The 25,590-nt window shown below is 38.3% G+C and overlaps 1 protein-coding gene and 1 pseudogene across 1 annotated transcript; one reads left to right on the top strand and one right to left on the bottom strand.

The window, feature by feature from the left end:
- Nucleotides 1-291: 291 nt before the first annotated feature.
- On the bottom strand, nucleotides 292-1,551 carry LOC147885061 (uncharacterized). The gene has a single exon (XM_087397915.1). The coding sequence runs from the start codon at nucleotides 1,271-1,273 to the stop codon at nucleotides 536-538; it is 738 nt and encodes a 245-aa protein (XP_087254041.1). The 5' UTR covers nucleotides 1,274-1,551; the 3' UTR covers nucleotides 292-535.
- Nucleotides 1,552-24,610: 23,059 nt separating this feature from the next.
- On the top strand, nucleotides 24,611-25,312 carry LOC147885060 (uncharacterized; annotated as a pseudogene).
- The last annotated feature ends 278 nt before the right edge of the window (nucleotides 25,313-25,590 follow it).

Here is a 25,590-nt window from a genome sequence, read left to right as displayed (position 1 = left end):
CTGGTACTTCAAATCACATGTTTTTAACCTAATAAAGTTTCTTATCGTATCAGAAAACGATATCATTAAGCAAAGATTGCAATCCGTAATATCTAATCTTTCAGATCATCACGTGGTTTAAATCTACTTAAAGACTATTATGAAAGAGGAAGAACTTCTTACAATGTTGTCAACATATACGCAACTAGCAATCGCAACATGTCCGCATTGAAGCAGCACCATTACGCGAACGCTCAAGTTCTGTCGTTGACATCGCATTTGCATGATACGAAGGCATTGCCATTACGGAAATATGCAGCCATTATCAAATGCCTGAGGCCATTACCCACAATTCTATATGTCGCAAAAACGTCATTAAGCGAAATATTACACAGCTAGTACGCAACCGGATCAATGGTGCGCTAAAAGTAAAAGATATTGCGAAAAATCTCTTTGCCTAGCTGTAGTGAACTTCCTGGCGGATGTCTCGCACATGAATCACGTAAGTAACGTAGAAGAGGGTACCCACATGAGAGGGCACGAATCTGAAGTAAAATTATGTTGACATGGAAGCTGTGCAGGCCAGAGCCTCCAAGGCTTCGACTTGTATTTGCAGTGCGATAATGTAATCTGCAGCTTCCTTCAAGAGTAAGGGTGCATCCATCTGGCCTCCCCCAGGAATTATTTGGCGCAGGCTTGTTACCTTGCAATCAGAAACGAAGGTATGCGTGTGTGGGCGCCGTGATTGTGGAAGCCTGGAAGCGCGAGGGATGCAGATACGAAGCGCTTTGACATAACTAGTTCGCTTAAGTTTGTGCTGCCGATCTCGGACGACGAACCTCCTCCTGAACCTCCTCAAAAATATCAATTTTCGGCAAACGCGGTAGCGCCGAGAGAGGTGATCTCTCATTGCCGCAGTCGTCGATCTCTGATTGACGCTTCGCATATCCAGAGTGCGAGAATTGCTTCGCATAGCGCCATTCTCGCATATGTCTGCGCTGCTGGAAAGGATTAGACGCCCCCCACGCCGACAGCTTTCATCTTCGAGACTAGAGCTGCTGCCTTTCGATTGCAAAAACAGCTGCTCACTGAGGGCTCGGCTCCAGCTGAGGTCGCCGGCAGTCAAAGCGAGAGACATGTCTGCGGCGAATTTAATCTCCCTCAAGCGCTCACAGATGGATAGGAGAGATCCACGCTCATGGATACCGACAAGCACAGGCAAGAGTCGAGCAAGGTAGCGCTCTTTGAAAGCTAACCTCGAATCTTGAGGAGGGCAAGGCTGATCGTCAAGCATATTGAAAGAGAGCGGATCTCAAAGTCAAGGAAAGAGAGAGGAAAGGGGAGCAAGGAAGGGGAAAGGGCCACAGATCTACGGCTATGGAAGCTACACGGAGGAGGAGGAAGCGAGCGGAGAGGGAGAACAGAGAAACTATAAACAAGGGACAAGGAAAGAGAGAGGAGACCAGCGGGGGAGGGGGAGAACAATGGAGGGGATAGAATAATGGAGGGAGACAGAAGATGCGCAAGAAGCTATGGCGAAGAAGAAAGCTTGGGGACCAACTTGAGAAGAAAGCTTAGGGCCAATCTTGTGAAAGGTGGTGAGGGGGATGAGTATATAAGGAGGTAAAAATTTAAGGGTGGAGGCAGCTGGCTGAGATGGCAGCAACTCCAAACAGCTCATCCTTACACTCAGCGTATCTTGGGAGATCCTTGCAGGAGAAACCAAGACCAGCAGAAACTTACAAACTCCTATAACACGCTCCCCTTCAGAACCTACATTAAGTTTTTGATTGCTTATCCTTCTATGATTTGGTCATTGCCATTGATCTAGCGAGAGGGCTGAAGGTGATGTAGATCAACAAGGAACTACCCAAAGGAAAACCAAAGCTTCATTAAGAAAGCCTTTGATCTCTTCTCCAATATAAGGATATCATAATATGGGAGTACATAGAGCTAAAGGTTCCCTTCGAGCTACTACTAGTCCAAAGGTTCCCCCCCCCCTCATATGGATACATCCGCTCATCGCTCGCATGCACACTTTCTCTCTGATCGATACATCCATGTTCCTTTAGTAGAGGTGACAGCTCGAATGCCCACCTTCCCTTAGACCAACAGATCTACCAACGGTAACTCGAGCGATTGGGCGTTCACCCACCTGAGGTGGTTGCTCGTGTCGGAGAAGCTTGTCGCCTGTCAATGAGTGTCGACTACACGAGCATCATAGTTGGCCATATGGGTATGTGAGTAGGAAAAAATCATTAAAATCCATAGACCCGTTCACCTCCTCTCCTTTCCCTTCTAGATTAAGTAACTTGTGTTCTCCTAGAAATTTCACATTGTGCCATGTCAAATGCTTCCATTGAGATGTTATCCACGCAAACATTCACGATCGATACATTGTCAAGATCTCGACCGTTGCTCAAGGAATGTACATACACTTGCTTTTGCTAGCTCCTTGGAAGAAATGGGCATCACTACACAATGATATTTACTTATTACAACACTTGGATCAGACAATAAACCATCATGGATCGAATTTTTAAAGGTGCTTCGTTGGCAACCAATGCACAACCAATTGTCAATGTAGAGAGTCTCCTTTCTACTACTAAATTGATTTCACTACACGTTTACAGCAACGTCATGTTTTTTGTCTCAGCTATTATGGGTCTTAATCTTATTCAAAGTGCATAGAGGATGAGCAAGACGTGTGGGTGAATACTCAAACTCACTATTATGCACCGATGGGAAGAATTTATTTAGTGAATCGTTAGCCTTTTGGCTTGTAATCTAGCAAAGTATGGGGTCTCTAAAACTTGAAGTCACATGAGGAACCTTCATGGGTGCATAAATGAAAGAATAATTCGAAGGAGATCAGTGGAAATCTATAAGTCCAAAGCTACCAATACTCACAAAAGAAGACCACTCCATGGCTAGTATCTAAATTGTCAACAACTCAAATCATCCACCTCAGTGGCTTACATATTTTTATTACTTATAGTAACTTTAGAGGAGACTTACTCGACTTTGGGTATAAGTATGGGTATTGGCAAATCATCCACCTCGGTGGCTTACATATTTTTATTACTTATAGTAACTTTAGAGGAGACTTACTCGACTTTGGGTATAAGTATGGGTATTGGCACCTAGGTATTCGTTTGTGTGTTTTTATCCATGTATAAAGTTATGCCACACCCCGACACACTTCATTTTGCTCTTGTTCACTAGGGTAACAAGCTATCTCCTATCAATAGTCATCTGCCCTATTTAACTAATGTTTAAAAAATAAATAAAATGCCAACTTATATAACATGGGAGGTCACCCCACAAAAAGCATACCCATTTTACTAAAATAGGCTAACCATTAGGGGCAAACTACTCGTAGCCTACGTTGCTCTATAGCTATGATCAAACCAAAGAGAGGTGGAAACTACTATCCCATAAACAAGACCTGACAAGAGAGTCTTTCTTCTAGATAATTGTACTCAAGTACATCAACATCATCTTCAATTGGCTCAAGATTGTGTGTTCTCTGCAACCAAACCCCACTCCATTGTCAATATTGTTTCTCACTCCTAAATTGCAAGGAAGGCCAACAAGCAGAAAGGGTTGAAGTAAACCCATGAGGGTCACTCGTGAATACTGCTCTCATTTGGGATAAACCACAAAGCTAGACATTAGTCGTAATCCCTTACAACTCTTGCTAGTCTGCGCAAAATCCCTTGGGTAACCTACTACCATGACAACAACAGATGTCGTGCATCTTCAACATTAACCCCACAGAAGGGGAACACAGGGTTGACTAGGAACCACTTAGCCAACCTAACAACCAATTATGAAGGATTTTCTAGAGTAAGAAACTCTCCTTTCCAGATTGACAACCTTTCCAAAGCTCTCTACGGCTAGTTTTCCAATCTAGTTTGGAACCGGCCTTTGTCGAATGACAACCCTTCAAGATTTCTTTGATTCTAGTTTTGTGACCTTTTCCAACCCTTAGAGATTGACATGGGCATTGCATAGACGCCCAATGGTAGTTGATGTATAACGTGCGTGTCCCTAGTTTCTCACGGCCCAAACAAGAGAGTGTTGAACCGCAAAAGTTGTTCATTTAGCAAAGCTAGCACGTCGGACGACAACATATTTTGTTTGGCGACCGTGGACCAGAATCACCTGCGTTACTGCTATTTATCCTTAAATTGGAGCTGTAGTCTGTGGCGCTTAGTTGGTTGCTAATCAGGTGTGTTGCCGCTCAGATTTGCAATAGTAGTTATATTTAACTACCGCCTGCGGAGTTTGGCTGTGTGTGTTAAGTTGTTGTTAACGTCCTACGTCCTCGAATCTCTGCAAATTTGCAGAGGTCCACGATCATCAACATAATTCGAAGTAGCTCACAGTAACTTGCGCAATTGCCCATACTGTACTGTCGGTTGCTCTAATCATGTCTGATCAATGCTCCATCCTTTTTGAAACGATGCAGCCTATATATCTATCAGTAGCCTTTTAGGGGGCTTTCTTGTAGGCGTGCGAGCGAAATTCTGCGGTCGTGGTTCAAAACGGGAGGTCTCAATATTTAAATGCTGGAAAAACACTTTCGTTTTGGGAGAGGTGGCCAGAAGTCTACGAAATAGGGGGGGTGAAGAGATGTGATCTGAGGTGGCAAACTTGAGTTGGGTCCCGCCACATTCTTTGCACGGAAGTGGCAACCTGAGGTGAGGTGGGCAAATCTGCAAGCACATGCTCGCACATGATTGTATGCTTTCCCCACCCACTCTTGCCAGCCATGTGATGTGCCCCCCTTCTACCACTCTACGTACTCGTATCCCTCCTCCCATACGTAGTCTCCTCTCCCACATACCGTATCTTCCCTCTAGATCCCTTTTGTGGCTACCGGATCTCCCTTTTCTTTTTTTCTCTCCCACCCACCTTTTGACTTTACAATCCTTGCCTATTCAACAATGTCAACCTTTCCCTCATACGTTTATGCCATCTCACTGCACCAATCCACTCATACGGAAAAGCACCAATAGTTACACTATTCAGTTAGAACCGGATTTGAGATAACAGCATAAGTCAGCAGCGTTAATATGGATTTAATATACAATATAAAGGCTCACACCCCACAACCTCTCTCATCAATAGCCATGTGAGCTCATGAGTCGTGATGCTAAGATCTATATAAGGAATGCCCCATGGAACTGTTCATGTAAGGGCGTGAATGAGGATTCTGCTATGCTACAAAATGAAATAAATGCTCTCTCAAGATCAAAATTGGTTCCCCATGCGAGCAATCGCATTAGAGTACTCCCTCTAGAGTTTTCTCCCATCCCTTTCGAAAACAATGATGACTACATAAGAGATGGTTTCTTAGACCATTGACTCCTACAAAAAGATGGACCATCAAGTCCAAGCCTCTCCAAAATAGGTCCCCCCCATTGAAAAGGGCTTTCAAGCACCCCATTAAAACATTTCCTTCAATCTTCATTTCTTGTTCCAAGATGCATATCTTAAATAGAGACGTAATCATTGCCACCTAAAAAGGCATGACATAAGTTAAAAGTTGCATTTATGTGATGCCTAATTTCTTTGGGCCCGATACATCTTCCAATTCGTCATAAAGACTATAACTCCTCTCTCATAAAGATAAGACATCTAGGCCATCTCTGTACGTTATTATAATTCCTCTAGCACTTGATATGTTTTAGCATACCTTACACAACAAAGTAGTAATAACGTTGTAAGCAATGACATAAGACCAAAAAAGCAAAGCACCCTAGCCCATCCCCCACCCCTCACTTCCTTGCCACCTCTCCCCCATCAACTATATGTAAAGCACCCGCCTCCCCCCTAACTATATAAACACAAAAAGAAAATTTAAGTCTTATAACCACGTCAACTTATGTAACCAAGCATAATGAAAACACACCAAGCACCTCTCATGATACAACATAAAACTTGATGCCTATTATACCCTCTCTAAAGAAGCTTTGTAGAATAGTAAGTGGAAATAGATATCAAAGAAGGACTACACAAATCAATTGTATGCCATGACAACATATCTATTAAGAAGTGGAAAGTTGAGAGGCCTAGGGTAGCTAATAAATGAGACTACAAGATTGATCTTGAACAGAGAGCTACTTGCTATATTTCTTTTCCAATCTATTAGCATCCCCAAACAAGCACCTCCATGTCCCCATCTCCTCTCATACTTCTTACACAAGCATTTTATGAAATGACAAAATTATGATCTCTTTATATCACCTTAAATTGTAACCTCTAACTCATCCACCTTTACTTTCCTTCAATGCATTTTGAACCAAAGTAGCCCCTCTCATACTACTTCCATGAGATGAGAGAACAAACTACAAATTATGACCTACTCCATGTCACCTTTACTCAAGTAACTTCCAATGCATTCATCTTTCTTGGCATTAATATTTTGGATTATTTACTACCCATGTCAGGTGTAAGAACACACTTTATAACTTCCTACTCACCTAAATCATATCTCACAATGATAAAAGTTTGGTAGCTTCCCTTACTCTATCAAAGTGTGTTGTCTAGAGTTTGAAGTAATTTGCCTTTACAAGCCATTTTCATTTTATTTGCATTGTCTAAGAAATAGCCACCATCCCAATATGATGCCTTATTCCAAAAATGGACTTGGGAACTAGAAACTATACACATGTCAATAATGCTTTTCTAAGATGAGACTTAGGAACTATAAACTATACACATGTTAATAATCACTTCCTCATTAAAAGCTAAACTTCTCCTACTAATTAAATAGCATTTAGTTGCACGAATATGCACGTACGTACATGAACCCACCCACACACACTTAGGGCCTTAGCACATGGATCGGACTAGCATGGTAATGGTAGGAATCTATGTTACTATTTCTCCGATCTTAGACCAAGTGGTTTAGGATGGGTTGAAAATGGGAATAACTACCTTTTCTCTCATCTTGGACCATGGCATCAAGACCCTATGACTCTCCTAGGAATGAGAATAGGATCCCTTTTTTAGGGATAAGAAGCATGGAATGATGACATTTGTCCTTGTTCCCACATCCTAAACACATGAAATGATGCCAAATATCCTCTTCCACCTAAGCTATCCCTAATTCTTTTGATTTAGCACATGGATAGAAACACATTTGAAAATGGATATGACCAATTAGATAATTAAAAGATTTCATAAATAAGATACACTAATAGCTAATTAGATAATTAACGATTAAGTCTAGTTCCTTCATGTGACATGTGGCCTTTCTAAAGTAAAGAAAATGTAAAAAAATTAAAATACATGTTGCCCCACACCTAAAAGTCACAAATTAAGGCTATGGTACCTTAATTTCGACCTCATAAAAAGTGGATTTTAGAGGCCATTTGGAGCCCAATTCAAGGCACAATCGATCTCTTTGTTGAGGTATAACATGACTAAAAAATGACCGCCTTTTAAAGAGCTCTTGGATGTAAACCAAGGATTACAAAATGGTACACTAAGGGTAATTTTTGAGGTTTTTTCAAAAGTCAATTTGAGCTAATCTTAAGTGGATATCAAGTCTTGTAAGAAAACGAGAAGAAAACAAGAATCAAGTAATTATTAAGCATCTTAAAGTGGATATCAAGTCTTGTAAGAAAACACGAATCAAGTAATTATCAAGCAAGTGTTTGCAAGTGCAAAGTCAAGTTCTTATGATCAAGTGCAATTCTAAGAGGATCAAATGAAGTATATATTAGGTCCTTGTTATCATGAAGACCGAGGTGAAGATTATATCAAATCAAATGAACATGTATACAATGATCGAAAGTCTCCTTCATTAGCCATGATTGAAGGCATTCCAAAGATTCTATATGGACATGAAAGATGAGGAGCATACATGATGAGAAAAAGGGAGCAAATAGCCAATTATGATGTTGAACTAATCTTTAAATGATGTCATCATCTTGTATCTTCAAGAAGTCAAAATTAGATATGTAACATTGCAAGATATTTAAAAATGTGTCATTAACAATGAGTTCTGGCACTTGAGATTGTTTTGATAAGAAGGACATTATCCAAAAAAAGTGGGAGAAAGGGAAATTAAACAAAATGTGACTAAAAAGAAAATTTTATGAAATTATAAATGTAAGAGACACTAAATATCAGGGGCAACAATGTCAGAAGGGAGAGGGGGGCGAGCAAGGGAAAAAGAAAATGGAGACTTCCATAATTGCAAGGTGAGAATAAGGCAAGAGTGTGTGTGTTAGGGGGGGCAGGATGAGTGTAAGGAATCATATGTGAGTGTAAGGAGGGGGGATAAGGGTGTGTGTGTGTGTGTTGTGCATTTAGATTTAATAATCCCATCAATAAATGAATCACATAATCGATTCAGTCATAGAATAGATTAACAACATTAACTAGAATGCACATTTTCTTTAAGAACTCAAATTAATTTTAATTTCAAATGTATTATTACAACCAGACCTCGGTAGGGTTACAAAAAATCAGTAAATAAGTGTTGAATACATCTGGTAGTCCAGACTCCAAGATCACTTGCCACCATCCAAATACACCATATGTAAGAACATTATAGCTTAATTTGGGTAGACAGGTAATGCCTGTTTTCCCTGTCTTGTTATTGCTTTACCTAGGAACAAGAACATCCATCCAAATTCTAGCACTAATGATTTCACAAAGGAAAGCACTAATAAATAATGCATTAACTTAGTTTTAAAGGAAATGTACAAATAGATTAAAGTTGCATTTGAAGAAGGAGTAGATTAATTAAAGAAGAAATTAACTAAAGAAAAAATTAAGGAAAAAACGTTGTGTGTGTGTGTGTGTGTGTGTGGCCCACCTGCAACCCACCAAAGGGTAAGACCACATGGTGGGGAGTAAGCCCACCATGTGGAACTTACTCCCCATCTAATAGAATGCTAAGTGACTTTTGTACATTAGAAATGGATAAGTATGATAAGTGTGAAAAGTGTTTTCATGAGTAGTTGCATACTCCAAATTCACAGGAGGTCATATTTAGTGATTTCACACAAGAAACCAATAGTTAGAAATCAAAGGAAACAGTAGCCATTACTAAACTGAAAAGTGATTGTATGGTACTAGCCCGACCAAGGGCTAGTTGGGAGATCAATGTGTGCATTTAGATTTAATAATCCCATTAGTAAATGAATGATACAATAGATTCAGTCATAGAATAGCTTAACAACATTAATAAAAAATAATTTAGATATGGAGAATAAGTGCTTTAAGAACTCAAATTAAGTTTAATTTCAAATGCATTATTACAACCAAACCCCGGTAGGATTACAAAAAATGAGTAAATAAGTGTCGATGAATCCGTCAAGTAGTCGAGGCTCCAAGATCAGGGTCCACTTACCTGCCACCATCCAAATAAACCATATGTTAGAACAGTATAGCTTAATTTGGGTAGACAGGTAATGCTTGTTTCCCCTGGCTTGTTGTCACTTTACCTAGGAACAAGAACATCCCTCTAAATTGTAGCACATAAAGTATAAAGGAAATAACTAATAACTAATCCATAAGCTCAATTTTAAAGGAAATGTACCAAAATACTAAAATGCATTTAAAGGAGTAAATTAATTAAAGAAGAAATTAACTAAAGGAAAAAATAATAATAAAAGTTATTGTGTAAGTGTGTGTGTGTGTGTATTTGTGTGTGCACGTGCATTTTTACTAATCAAAATGTGTGTGTGTGCATGCACACACGTGCGTGTGTGTGTGCGCATGTGTGCGTGTGCGCCAAAGATAATTCTAGCCCAAGCCATGAACTAGGACATGTACCATTCACTATTATCAAATCAATTGAGAGTACTTGCCTCGAATCTCTTTTCTCAGCTGTCCTCATGTGACTTTGATTCCACAAATGTCTTTTCTCACCGCTCATCAAGGTGACTTCGATTCCAACTTGCTCTAGGAATTCATTAGAAAGTTCCTCCTTGATTTGAATCAACTTTGATTCTTCTTGCAAACTATATTGATCCCCTTTTATGTCTTGCTCTTTTAGTATTCAGCCATTGTTATCTAGTCAACTCATGTAATACATCAACACTTCTTGGATTACCCTCTCTCCCTCTACAGCTTTAATGAATCCCTTTGGATACACTATTTTTGGCTCTTCATCATCTTATCCATGGCATATGCTTCCCCCACTGCTTGAAATTCAGGCTTGCATTCCTTCAATATGGTGCTCTTTTCCATTGCTATTTACAACCCTTTCCCCATCAGTTGGAATGGTGAGTTTGTCACCTCCCCACCCATGCACCCCTTTGGCTCCCTTAGCCATGAAGCTCCCAATAGCATAGGGTCTTCTCATTTTCACAATGAATGTCACTATGAAATAAGCACCACTAATTTATGCACACTTTTCAAAGCATTCCCTTTGGCATTGACAATTTAATATTCCATGCAAATCTTGAAACATGATGGCTTCAAGTTCTTCAACTTGAGCCATTATTGGACATCCTCTAAGATGATGTTGACACCAGAGAATACACCAATAAAGCCTCCTTTCACTAGTTGATTTCAAACCGTCATGTTAATCTCATGGGCACCTCTTCATCGCAAATCATCATGTCACTCACCTTCAACCTTGTGGTCAATGATTATGCTAAGGGTCATTCATTGCTTTTGGAATTTTGGAGGAACTTTGTGCATTGGGAAGTGAGTTCTAGCAATTGCCCAATAGAAATCGTCATATTCAATTTCGAGAGTTTCTCCCTAGCTGTATTGATTTGATTTTGTTCCGTTGGAATGGATTCTATTTCATCTTGTTGCATGAGTCACTCAATGGGCACAAATTTCAAGGGCCATCTACACACACAAGCACTCTTGCCTCTAGTATATCATGTTTATCCTCAAGCTTATTGCCTCACAAATCTCAACTTTGAAATCTTGTAGCAACCTACCACCCAACAAGCTCAAATGGTGAATGTCCCTTCCAACTGAAAGGGATTCAAGAAGAAGACTAGAGTGCTAACATTGAAGAAGGAAAATCCAAGAAACCAAAGGGCATTTACATTTAGCCACTTCTAGAAAGAATCTGGCCATGTTGGTGTTGAGTTCAACTCATGGGACTTCATGAACCATGGAGCCTCGCATTTGACCACATGGTGGTTATTGAGGACATGGACACATATGATGCCAGAGTGATACTACAACAAAGTCATTCCAAGTCAAAGGGAAACAAATCACCATTAGCAAGGCACAAGTAGCCTCAACATTCAAACTACCCACTTAGGATGATGACTTGCAAGAGCTAATGAACACGGAGTGTGTAAGATATTGGTAGATGGAGATTGGCTACAAGGCCAAGGCTACATTACCAACAAGGCAAAGGATTAAAAAACAAACAGTTTTTTTGGCTTTCTATTTGCATATGATCCAACTAAGGACCTTGGGACATGGATGCCCAGACAACTAATCCAAAAGGTGCTTGAAGATGGCAGCAAGAGGGCATGTGAATTGAATGAACTTCTTGACTTTGCATATGTAAGAATAGGTCCAAAAATTGAAGGCATGGAAACAAAAGGTATGCCAACATGGCATGAGCTCAGCACACACCTATGCCCACTCACACAAGGAGGGAAAGAACTACTAAGCAACCTACCAACCGAATCAACTGATCTCCTAGAGGAATTATTCACAGTGAGCCATCTCTTAAGACACAAGAAAGAGCAAAGTACAAACCACCGCCACCGCCACAAATGGACAAGGCCAAGCAATGAGCCAAAGAGCACCCATTGAGCATTCAATAGAGCCTCTTACCAATTGTGTGATGGCTAGCAACTAGGTACATAGGTGCCTTATGATGAGTCCCTACTAGTCATTCCTTGGATCAGCATCACCATGGTGAATAAAGAAGATATAAAGATATGCTATGACAAGTATGAGGCTTAAAGCCACATGTGTGGCCGTGCAAGTTGAAAGAGCAAAGTGGTTGTACAAGGAGACAACAACCATTCACAAGCATGCTCAAGATGTATGCCAAGACAAAGATGCAAAGTGAGAGGTTAATTCACTTAAAGAGGAACTCAAGAAAGTGATCTAATGTGAGCAAGAGTTGCACACACAAAGTGAAATCAACTATGAGCCATCTGGCTTGGGTCGAAAGGTAAATGTCGATTTTAAGACATGAAGCCCAACAGAAGGAGTCTAGAAGCAAAAATTACAACCAGCGAACCAATGAACGAGCTACTCACTGAGCGACAATGAGTTTTGGAGCTAAGAGAGTAAAAACAGAGCTAGGTGATCAACCTTACAAAAGAACCCAAGGTCGAGCCAAGGAATATAACAAAGGACATTTTAACCAACTATGAAAACTAGCAATCACAAATGCCCCTTGTAGCACTATGAGCTTGCCAATAGATTCTGCTATAGCGATGCACCAAATAGGGCACTCTGAAGGTTCCCCAATCTCCCTCAATGTTCCATCAAACACGAAGCAAGTGAGGAAAAGGGCCATCCGATTGTGAATCACCAAAGCGCAAAAGAATAGAGAGGTGGCAATGTGGGCATCCATTGGACGATATACTATATCTCCAACATCCCAAGTTTGCAATTCAAATGCGAGGTGACGCTGTACTTCAAAATCACCAAATCTTAGTATTAGAAGATGCACTAAATCTCTGAAGTAGGGGCCTCATAGATTTATGACTTACTTCACGAGTGGTGCTAGGATCCACCCATGAAAAAACAAAGTGACTCTACATGTGTAGCAAAGGGACATAAAAGCCATGATGACATGATTAGAGCGTTAATTAGTGGGGGGTAACGTTGGATCTCTTGAATGAAGGGCCTCAATAAGATAGATGCCATTCGGGCCGAAATTGGCTTAGTATGCACTTAGCATTAACCCAATCAGGCCGAAATTGGCTTAGTATGCACTTAGCATTAACCTAATACATAGCAATGATTTGTACTAAAGGGCTCAAAATTTCAATCTCAGAGATCCTTTGTGTGCAAGAATATGAGAATTCATGTTCACAAATCAAATCCTCATGGTTGCATCTGTATACAAACTTATTATGATCCAAAGAATGAGTTGATTTGGGTAGTGTGTATTTCCAAGAGAGAAATATTTTCATAAAGGCTTGTTACTTGGATATGGTGGCACCTTCTAGCTTATGGTGAGCCTAGATGACATCATGAAGAGAAGATACCATACGAGATTAGTAGACCCTAATAGATTGAGTGCCATATAAAGACTTAACAAAATCAAAGTCTTAACAAAAGTGATAACTACTAAATAATAAAGGCACTAAGCATGATTTGATAGAAAGCTCAAAGAAGAGGACATCAAGGAACACAATTCGCCACGTATGGGCAATGGCAATGTATATCGTTAATGATCTTCTTGCTTTAGCTTTATTTGAGTCCATCATGGTTGTAGGAAATGAGGTATACATCCAAGAAGAATTTGTATTGTGTTTAGTTTGGTGGTTGGAGACCTGTTTATTCAAAAGTCGACAACACTTATGAGTCTACATTGCCAATAAATGTGAGAGGACTTGTGTACGTTTCAAAGAGAGAATTCAAGTGTTTAATCCATGTGATGTTTTGTACCTTACAAGGGTATTAGACATTGCCTTTGAAGTTATCATGTCGTTCATGCTATCAACCTTGCATATGTATATAATTTGAGGAATAGCTTCATGTTACAATGGCCATGACTAATTCATCAAGCTTGTCCATAAGTTGAAGAAAGTTGAAATGGTCAAATCATGTATAATCAATAAGTCTTAGAATGTTACAAAGTCTTTCAAAGTATTATAAATTACACTAGTTATATTGTATGATGCATAGATGCTTGGGACATTGGTTAAAGATGTTAAGTTTATGGGGCACAATATCTATTGGGACTCTAAAACTCTTTTGGTTTTGGAACTTAAACGTGAGACATCTTATGATATTTATTGAAATGATCATGGAACGGCGCCAATCATGGAGTTATGGAAAAGGTATAAAGAGTGCATGTGAGTTCTATGTGGGAGTCAGGGCTGGTGTTGCCCTTGGTGAAAACTAGGGCGAGGTGGTCTTTCTAGGCCAGAGTGAGAGTATAAAAGGCAAGGCAATAAGTAAGTGGATCCCCAAAGATCACATGTATCATCTCGAAATGAGGGCCAACGATGGGACCTTGATTGACGGGTCAATAAGTCCTATGACAGGAAAGCGCCAATAAAATGGGTAGGGGGGCCCAGGCAGGGGCGCACGCGTGACCAGGGGTAAGCTTGGAAACTGGAATGATTAGCGACACGTGCGATAGAAAACGTGGGCGGCCATTTAAAGCAAAGAAAGCGTGGAGGAAAGGAGACCGTTGGATGGGGATTGCATCGGAAGGCGGGGACGGCTTCAAAGATTTAGAAGGGGGGCCCAATGGGAATAAAGTCAGGGGGGCAGCTTGTTCCACGGCGGAGGCGCCGCTAAACCGGTCTGACCACCTTTTTAGCAGTCATCGATGACTGCTAGATAAAAGGCTGCTGCCCAGTGCCCCCGCCATTCTGACCGCCTTTTTAGCGGTCGCCGATAACTGCTAGATAAACTGCTGCCCCTCCGAACAAACCGCCGACCCGTACAATGTACAAGGTTTTTCCTCATACTCGGGACCTCATACCACCGTACATACGATGCCATGTACCATCGTACACTTTCCAGCCGCGTATTAGAATTTAGCTCCACCGTCACCTGTCCTTTTTGGGCCTCATGTGGCTTGTCCCCCCGTGTTTGCTGTCCATCTTTTTTGGACCTTTCGCCCAAAACTCTCCCAAGGTATCTCGTCCCGACTCGTCTCTGGATGACACCACCCATCCTCACGCAAGTTTTCTGCTTCTTCTACGACACAAAGTTGCTACTTGATCTCTTTTTCCCCGTGTGTGTGTGTGTTTCTAGCCTGCCCATCTCAAGGCCTTAGTGAAGATGTGTGATACGAAAGGAAAAATAGGTATTTTTTTGGACATTTCTTTTTATTTTAAGGTGATTGGTCCACATATGCTCCATTGAATTGTTTATAGGCTGTTGTAAGGGGCTTTCTATGCATGCATTTAGTCACTCTGTCTTCTTTGGCCTGCTCTCTCTCTCTCTCTCTCTCTCTTTGTGTCTCTCTCTCTTCTTCTTCTCTCTCTCTCTCTCTCTCTCTCTCTTTGTGTCTCTCTCTCTTCTTCTTCTCTCTGGGTAGGCACATGAATGAAATTCATCTTGTTCCTTTTCCTCCCCCTCATGTAGCTCCCATCTCCTAGATCAATTTACCATAAATGCCTTCAATGTTCATCACATTCCTCCCTTTTGCCTCTCAATCCTCCTTTCATTAGGTAAGCACCTTCCCCCTTACCATAATCATAATCTCACTCATGTAACATTCAACTGAATCTTACTAGTTAAGCTATTAAATTAGTAATCTTTTCACAGCCTTCCAAGAATAATGGCTATTGCTTTCACAATAAGCATTCACTAATATGCACACCCACTACATTGGAAAAAGCTTTTCATTATTCATTAATAAGTGAATAAAATAGTCACTTAAATGGTTGAATGAGTAGTACAAACTAGATAATATATGTCATGGAACACAATAACACAACAATAATAGCCATAATTATACGTCCATCATAATGTTGACCTTTGGAACTATCTTTGACAATTCATTGCAATCTCCATTGAGCACATGATAAAGGTTGGTGGATGCTTTTATCCCCTGTCAAACTCTAACATGTCATCACTAACAGTGATAGATTGTTGTCGAGCTCGATGTTCTTTTTCTTTTGCAGCTCGGTCAATCAATTGCTTGAAAGCTTGCAGGCATCGTACTACTCTCAGATCCCTTCTTGCTTCATTTCTGAAGGTTGTTGTCAAAATAACAGCTCAATATTTTAAACATTGCAAATCTAGAATTCGAAAGAAAAATTCCATTAACATATGTATACCAAATTTGACATACCATGCTTTTGAATACATTGAAATATGGAGCCAAACGTTCTTAAGACATTTGAGAATCCATATGTGTTTAATGTTTTGAAGAAGGAGGCATTTACTTTTTTCCATTAATTTGATGATATTTTTTTATTCCTTCAGTATTTTATGTGATACTACAAAGTTTAACTTAAGAATTTTGATAAGGTTATGTTACTACACGCAAGAATGAAAGTTGTATCATGTAGTTTTTCTATTGGAAATAAAAGGTCAAAGGAAGGAAAAAATTTACAGCCTTCTTGATTTTTCTAAATACATTGATATTGTGTTCTATAGTCAAGGTTCTTATTAATTTGTGGGCATTATATACCAAAATTGATAGAATTTTAAAAGTTTTGAAAAATTCACTACGCAAAATATGACCTTTTTTTTGAAAAAGTTACAATTTTAATGAATTTCTAAGGGGATCTTAAAACGGGTACCAATGTTACCTACTTGAATTAGATGTTACACTATTAAGCACCCATTCATGCTTGCTCGGCCTTCCCTTTCTTTCTTTCATTGAGGCTACACCCCTCAAAACTTCCTTGTTGTCTTCTTTTAGAATCAAGCAGTCAACTGCTCCTTCATGCTTGCTTGGCCTCATTTTCTTTTCCTTTGAACTTTACTTTGAATTTTGACCTTTGGCATTCAACCTTTTCCCCCATCTCCTTTCATCTTTTAGTGGGAATCTTTGTTCTTCTCCTTTGTTGCCAAATTTAGACTTGACTCTTGAATAGTAAATACATATAGAAAATTGTAGTTTTTAAGATTCATTTGTGTCACATCCTACACTTTTTGCTTTAGTCCCTTCACATGCAGCTTTTGGTTTATCTTTCTCCAAAGTTCCTCTTCTTTGCTTTGTTATAAATATGGATTTTTTGGTGCGACTGGTTGGCGTATTGCCATTGGAGGACATCACTTAGCCATACATCCACTTGGAGCAACAAGTTGTTCCTAAGAGGCAACCAATTTGGTAGTTATTGTGGCTTGGTGTCTCTTTTGTCTGGCTTCATTGCTTTCTTGGTTTTTTGGCATTTGTTGTGGCTTCCTTCCTTGTAGTCGTATACCACCTTCTTATTCTCTATGCTCAATCCACTTTATGTATAACTTTCTACCTTTGGTTGTTCTTCTTGCCCTAGAACCAATTTTTCTTTATTTGTCTTTCCTTGGTTGGTGACATGGCTTTCGCTGGTCTCTCCTCTCACTTTAAACTATCTATCCCTACCCTCACTATCTAACCTACCTATCCGGATGCGTCAATTTTACGAGCAAAAACCTATGAGCAGGTTTATCCGAGCGTGTTTTTCAAGAGATTTTTAAAAATGTTTTTCTTTAGGAAACATGGTTTTTACACTTTTATTTTCACTAGAACTAGATCCCTTTATCATAAAAATATACAGACTAGTCACTCATTCATTTTTACACAACATAATTTTCTTATTTAGAGACATCCCTTTGTACCCCTGTTATTACCTTAAAAAAGTGTTGATTCCTTTAAGAAACATTCCTCATAATCACTCTCAATGTAATAATACTATGCATATATAATTACTTATTAACACATTTATATCATATGGAAATATCTTTTTAGTGTTTTTATAGCATATTTATGGACATGTTTCTAAAGAAGTTTAAATTACTATAAATAAGAATTAACTTGGGCTTATATATCACTCTCATAAAATACATGTAATATTTAATACTATATATGGAAGATTTTCCAAAATATAACTTCATAGATGTGCTCAAATGGGGTGTTCCGATCAATTTGAGTGGTTGAATGACTATATTTGGACATTGGATATGAAAGTTATGTCACTTTTAAAAGTGCTGTCCAAGGTAGTTTCGCCAGCGAAACTACCTTGGGAGACTTGCTTCAAAGGGGTTTCGCTGGCGAAACTACCTGGATGGCTTACTTCAATGAGTTTTCTTTGAAGAAACTCTTTCATAAGGATAGGTTGAGAGAGGGTTTTCAATGTCACCCCCTATTAAGTAAAAGTTGTGAGAAGGATCATAAGGGAATTTTCATAGAGAAGTCTACTCTACATGTGGGTTTCTTCAAAAGCCATCCCATTATGCTCTCACCATTCCTACAGATTCACCTAAAGATTTTTGTATAAAATAGGCATTGCTATAATACTTTGCATATTTCTAAGTGAAACTATGTTTTCTTCCGATCGATTTTTGCCATATTTATGCATAGTTGGAAGCTTTTTTTTTCCTTCGCTCGGATGCTTTTTCCTTCGCTCGGACGCTCGGAAGATTTCACTCAGAAAATGCTCGTCCCCCTACCTATCCCTACCCTCGAAAGTCATTCTCTCTCCCTATTAAGCAAGTCATCTGCCTACCCCTTCCCAACAAGATCACCATGTGTTAATGAAGATTTCAACCCCCTATTCTAGATTTGTGGGCAAGCTATCACTATGACTAAGGTGAGAGAGAAAAGCAGCATCCAAATAGCATTGGCCTTCCTAACTATACACCTAGTCAAAAGATTGAACAAAGTATTTACATCCTCAACCATCAAGATCATCCATATTATTCGCCACAATCAAGACAAAAAGTTTTACAACCTAGGGCCATGCCTTTGGGTGCAAGAGAGACCTATAATTAGAGGGCCACACCCTTTCATACACATTTGTGCTACTGTTCTCACCTTAACTCATCACCCTGCCCCACTCCCATGTTTCCCATGCTGCCTTCCCAATTTGCCATGCTGCCTTAAGTAGGCCTGATATCATCTACCAACTCGTTCCTACATGTACAAGCTTGATTGTAAGGCCCTATGGCAACTACCATGCAACAGTCATCTTCTAAGGTCCCTAATTGGCATGTCCATTTTGTCTCACCTGCCATGCAATGGTCATCTTCTAAGGTCCCTAATTGGCATGCCAATTTTGTCTCGTGGAAGTGGCTTTTAGCCTTCTTTTGTTCTTTGGTGTACAATGAGTCTGGACTCATCCCTTGGTCTTGGAGGCTATCTTTTGCTCTTTGTCCTACCATTCATCATTCGGTCCTTGAAGTTGTCATTCATCCTTGAGCACCCTTCAATCTTCAATGTTCACACCTACTTTTGTCAATGTTAAAACTCTTAACAAAAAGGAATAATTCAAGGGAAAATTTTCACCAGTTATCACAATAAAGAAAATTATATTTCTACTATTACTTGCCAAAACTTTGGATTTGTATGTTTATCAAATGATTGCAAGTCATCTTTTATGGTGTGAGCTTTTGAAAGGAGGAAATTTGATGCCAAAGACTCACCTACCATGTTTATGATTCATCTTACATGCCTTCTTAAAGTGGCATCACTACTTCCATGGAGTAAATCATTATCTATACAAGAGAAAAATCAAATCTAACACTACCTATAGAAGAGAAAAATCAAAGTCAAAACTAATCAATACTGCTTGCATGAGAGCAAAAAAAAACTCATCCTGTCAGGATATTTGTTGATATTTTCATGCTTACAAGTTACATTATTGTGATCATCATTTTGAATCCAAAATAGCATGAAAATAACATCATCATGTTGGTAACCAAAAAATTTCATCGATGAATTAGAAAAATATACTGCCAATACCTTAAGTAATTCTAGTGATAATAATAGGAAAAGTTGCATTACTAGTCTAGATTTGGGTGAGCTATTGGAGTTTTATCGATAAATATAAACTACTAATGGTGAAAGTACCTATGATAATAATAATACATTTATCATCAACGTTGTTGATTGGGTTTCTCACCAGCTTTTTTCTTACAAAAGTCTTGTGAGAGTTGCAAGTTGTCTTCATTTGGCAAGATGGAGTCCTTATCTCCTTTTGCTTACAAAAGTCTTGTGAGAGTTGCAAGTTGTCTTCATTTGGCAAGATGGAGTCCTTATCTCCTGTATCTACTATGCTGGAGCAAGGTGGACCACAATTGAGTCATGAGAGCACTAGGGTAAGGGAAATAGTATTCATTGTGGTTGTAGAAATGGTTGACTACTCCAATATCTAGAATATTGGGGGAAGGGTTTACCACAGCTCTGCAAGCCAATGAATCCGATGGAGATAATGTGAGGTAGTGAGATTTCCAAGAGGTTATTTTTACCCACTTTTTTGGATTGGAATCCTAGTACAACTTGCCTTTATATTTGTGTGAGGTGCAAATTGAATCTAGAGAGATTGGATTGATACATGTGTATATTTTTGGGCTTTTTGTTTGAAAAGCTATAAGTAGGTATTGGATACAAAACAAGAGAATGAGCTTCAAGTAGGAGGCAATATATTACAAATATAGTTCATAGCAGAGGCCTCACTCATTCATACTATGCACAACATGGTTGATGACCTATGACTAGAGCTGTTAATGCTAATGGAAGTCAAAATGAAGCTCTACAACCACAACTAGATGCAATATCCTCCTGGCATAATGCTCACGAGTAACCTGACCCGTCTACGATGGGCTAGAGACCCACTCCGCTGGGTCTCAAGATGCTAAAATATCATTAATTTCAATAGATAGAATATGGAGCTTAAAAGACTAGCAAGATTATGAGAGATGATCCACAAGTACTTTAAACTATACCCCAGCACTCCATGTCAAAATTTGGGCCAACCACCACGATGGCTCTCACCTTGATAGTGTAGTTGGGCTACAACCATTATAGTGGCTCTCACCTTGACAGTGTAGTCAAGCTACAAATCGCTATTCCATTCCCTTAATTGTTTCGTCTTCTATCCCTCTCAACCGTTTCATTCTCCCTTGCAATCGGACTGCAAACTCAAGCCTCCACTATTCCATTTCTTCACTGTTTCATCTTCTATCCCTCTTGACCATTTCTTTCTCCCTTACAATCGGACTGTAAACTCAAGCCTCCACTATTCTATTTCCTTCACTGTTTCATCTTATATCCCTCTCGACTATTTCTATCTCCCCTTAACTCTTCCTGCAACTTCTATCCCCTCTCGTAATGGACCCTTCATAGTCCGGGAGCTTTTCACACAATCTTTCCTCCCCCTCTGCAACTGTGAAGTTCTAGAAGGTTTAAGCAGCAGTACAGCAACTAAAAGAACGTGATGTATCTTTCTCAAGAAATGAAAGAAACATACTTTAGGGAGGTAGCAAGCTAAGGGTGTCCACTTCCGGACCACTTTCGGGTGAGTGTGACACCTGCTCGAGTGAAAATACAAAGGTTTTGCTTCGGTGTGCAATACCTCGATCGAGGTATTATCTCCAATGAAACTCACACATGAGGACAACCGAGCCAAGCCAATACCTCGATCGAGGTCCTAGACTTTTTTTCACCGAACCGAGCCTATACCTCAATCGAGGTCTCATGGCATGCCACCTATACCTCGTTCGAGGTATCGTGGCAAGCCAACTATACCTCGATCGAGGTATTGTGGCAAACATACCTCGATTGAGGTATCGTGGATAGTTGTCTTCGATCGTGTCAAATACCTCGATCGAGGTATGTGCCATCCGATAGGGCAGTTGACATACCTCAATCGAGGTAATGTGGCAAGTCCAGGAACCTCGATCCTGGTATGCTGGACCGATGACTTGTTCGCATGTCCGATACCATGATCGAGGTATGTGGCATCCGACTGGCAACTGACATACCTCGATCGAGATATTGTGGCAGGTCCATACCTCGATTGAGATAGATGGACTGATGTGTATGGGGCATGTCGAATACCTCGATCGAGGTATGATGGAGCGATGTATATGTGGCATGTAAAATACCTCGATCGAGGTATCGTGGCATGTCTATACCTCGATCGAGGTATGATGGATCGATATGTATGTGGCATGTGAAATACCTCGATCGAGGTAGTGAAACCCTAAATTTTTGTATATAAAGAGAGGGACCCCCCTCATTCTTCATACCTCGATCGAGCTCCTCCTCATCGAAATCGACGGATTTGCGGGAGCTCGACAAAATTACGGTAGCGACGGAGAACGACCGACGGACAACGACGGAGATGGATGGAGCGAGAGATTCCAGGTAAGGTTTTTTTTATGTAGCTTTTTTTTTTGCAAAAATTTATTTAAATTTTAGTTTATAGGAATATCTAATTTAATTATAAAATATTTCTAAATTTTAAATGATCTATTTAAAAAAAAGAGAGATTAAAGTTATTTTTTAAATTAGTGCTATTTTTATTTAAATAAAAAAACATTTAAATTTTATTTTTAAAAATCATCTTTAAAAAAAAAAAGAAAATAAGAGTTTAAGGTAGCTTTTATGTTATTTACGTTATTTAAGTTAGTGAAGTTTTTATTTAAATGTCAAAAAGTATATAATTTATTTTTTAAAATCATCTATTAAAAAAAAAAGAGATTAAAGTAGTTTTTATGTTATTTTTTAAATTAGTGAAGTTTTGAATTAAATATAATGTTTAAATTTTGTTTTTAGAAATCATTTATTAAAAAAAAGAAAATAAGAGTTTAAAGTAACTTTTATATTATTTTAGTTTATAGGAATATGTAATTTAATTATAAAATATTTCAAAATTTCAAATGCATTTTAAAGTTTTTTTTAATTACATAATTTTTTATTTAAAATGTGAAAATGTATATATTTTGTTTTTGAAAATCATCTATTTAAAAAAATAGAGATTAAAGTAGTTTTTATGTTATTTTTCAAATTAGTGCTATTTTTATTTAAATAAAAAAGTTTAAATTTTAGTTTTAAAAATCATCTTTTAAAAAAAAAGAAAATAAGAGTTTAAGGTAGCTTTTATGTTATTTAAGTTAGTGAAGTTTTTATTTAAATGTCAGAAAGTATATATTTTATTTTTTAAAATCGTCTATTAAAAAAAAAAGAGATTAAAGTAGTTTGCAGTTATTTTTTAAATTAGTGAAGTTTTGAATTAAATATAACGTTTAAATTTTGTTTTTAGAAATCATCTATTAAAAAAAAGAAAATAAGAGTTTAAAGTAATTTAATTGTAAATATTTTAAAATTTCAAATGCATTTTAAAGTTTTTTCAAATAATTCTTTTTAATTACGTAATTTTTTATTTAAAATGTGAAAATGTATATATTTTGTTTTTTAAAATCATCTATTTAAAAAAAGAGAGATTAAAGTAGTTTTTATGTTATTTTTCAAATTAGTGCTATTTTTATTTAAATAAAAAAACGTTTAAATTTTAGTTTTAAAAATCATCTTTTTTAAAAAAAGAAAATAAGAGTTTAAGGTAGCTTTTATGTTATTTAAGTTAGTGAAGTTTTTATTTAAATGTAAAAAAGTATATATTTTGTTTTTTAAAATCATCTATTAAAAAAAAAAGAGATTAAGTAGTTTGCATGTTATTTTTTAAATTAGTGAGGTTTTGAATTAAATATAGCGTTTAAATTTTGTTTTTAGAAATCATCTATTAAAAAAAAGAAAATAAGAGTTTAAAATAGCTTTTATATTATTTTAGTTTATAAGAATATCTAATTTAATTATAAAATATTTCAAAATTTCAAATGCATTTTAAAGTTTTTTTAATTATTATTTTTAATTACGTAAAATTTTTATTTAAAATGTGAAAATGTATATATTTTGTTTTTTAAAATCATCTATTAAAAAAAAGAGAGATTAAAGTAGTTTTCATGTTATTTTTCAAATTAGTGCTATTTTTATTTAAATAAAAAAATGTTTAAATTTTAGTTTTAAAAATCATATTTTTTTATAAAAAAAAGAGTCTAAGGTAGCTTTTATGTTATTTAAGTTAGTGAAGTTTTTATTTAAATGTCCAAAAGTATATATTTTATTTTTTTAAACCATCTATTAAAAAAAAAAGAGATTAAAGTAGTTTGCATGTTATTTTTTAATTTAGTGAAGTTTTGAATTAAATATAACGTTAAAATTTTGTTTTTAGAAATCATCTATTAAAAAAAAGAAATTATTGCGGTGTGCATTATATGTATTGTACATAACATTTTCTTTCTATCACTCAGTATCTTTACATCTCTCTTCCAAAAATACACCTCTACTACATACTTTGACATGCTAGTAGAGCCCATGGTAGTCTAGAGCCTCGAAAAATGGAGGGAGCATCTAGAACAAAAGCTATTTGCTATTAATTACAACAAGGGTGGGTAGTATAGACAAGGAGAATGAGCTTGAAGAAACTGACTTTCTAAAGTAAACAACTTGTAAATAATTGTAAATATGAATTGAATTTGCAACATAGCATTGTTGTAGGCATAGCCACACATTTGGCCCATCTACCAGTAGGTGCATAGGATGATCCCAACGACATCCTATCTCATCAAGGAGTACGTACAAATAGTTTTCATTACGTAAATAGATTATAAGTCATATTGAATAGAATATTATTTTCATTACCCAAATAGAATATTAATTTCCATGTGTTTTTTTTGTGCATGCGCTAGCCAGTGCACAGGTTCTGGCACCACTATTCGTATGCAGATAGCGATTTTGAGAGCTGAGATGAGGGCACTGCAGGATGCTAGGGCACCCCCTCACTTGGTTGCGAGTCTAGATTCAATCATTGATGCTCTAGGTCGATTGGAAATAGTTGAGGACGTTGTGGATATCTTTTAGGCACAGGCTAAGGCAGAGATCACTGGTCATGGCTTGGATTGGAGAGCCATTCGAGAGTTGTTTGAGCGTGAGTCACCTCACAGGCAGGCCTTAGAGGATATGTTTTGGGATGGTCACAGTGAGGCGATGCGACCACGATCAGGGCTGCCCTTTCATATTTTATGTTGTAGGCACCCCATCATAGTAGCACACATTTATCCGAGATATCTCGATGCGAATGGTGGTCGATTGCCTCACAACCGTCAGATAGCCATGTCACTTGCCATGCAGCTATACGCCGAGTTTGTGCTTGGTCATCGGGTAGACTATCTTAGTACCTGTCCAGGATCAGGAGCGGGACATGGTAGGATGGGGCATAAGGAGCATCAGACTGTAGGTGTTCGGCATCGACGCAAGGCACCAGAGCTACACACTATCCCTGCACCGGCATTGCGAGCTGTTGGAGGACGGATTAGGGGGGATGTTCATTCAGTGGCATCATCCTTGCACGACATGGTCTCTGCCCTATCGAGATCACTTTCAATTCCACCTCCCACATCTATGGAGCCTCCCACATCTACACCACCGCCTCAGCATGAGTTGGAGACTCGAGACGCACGGATTGTAGAGTTGGAGGAATTGTTGGCCGAGTCTAGGGATGAGGTTAGTTATTCTGATTATTTTAGTTTATTTTTTTGTTGCGTGTTTTGAACTGAAGTTTTTTGGTTAATTCTCACCATGTACGTGATATGTTTGCATTGCGGGCATATCTATTGCGACAGGATATGGAGTCTCATGTACGACTGTTGGAGGTAGATTTGGAGGAGCAGAGGATTTGGACACGCATAGCGTACCATCGAGCGGAGCACTATATTTTGTAGTTGAGACATATTAGTCGTGATCCATCTCGCCATAGGATCGACCAAATCTTGCATGGATGTACATCTAGGGTAGCCTAAGAGCCGTGCAAAGTTTAATCCCCAACAGATAAGTCCACATGCGTATTTGGTTAGTACATGCACCATTTTTCATACGCAGTCACTAGTAGGGAGTGCTTGCAAAAATGTACGCATTATACCTTCCACGTGGCACATACCAAATCAGTTGGAGACCAAATCTTGCATGGA

Source organism: Dipteris shenzhenensis, chromosome 26, assembly GCF_047967505.1.
Source record: "Dipteris shenzhenensis isolate YYH24624 ecotype China chromosome 26, Dip_SZ_1.0, whole genome shotgun sequence".
Taxonomy (NCBI): domain Eukaryota; kingdom Viridiplantae; phylum Streptophyta; class Polypodiopsida; order Gleicheniales; family Dipteridaceae; genus Dipteris; species Dipteris shenzhenensis.
The sequence above is the reverse complement of the archived record's forward strand: the minus strand, read 5'-3'. Positions and strand labels throughout refer to the sequence as shown.

Coding starts and splice junctions, on each gene's coding strand:
- LOC147885061 (XM_087397915.1), bottom strand. CDS start 1,273: ATGCTTGACGATCAGCCTTGCCCTCCTCAAGATTCGAGGTTAGCTTTC.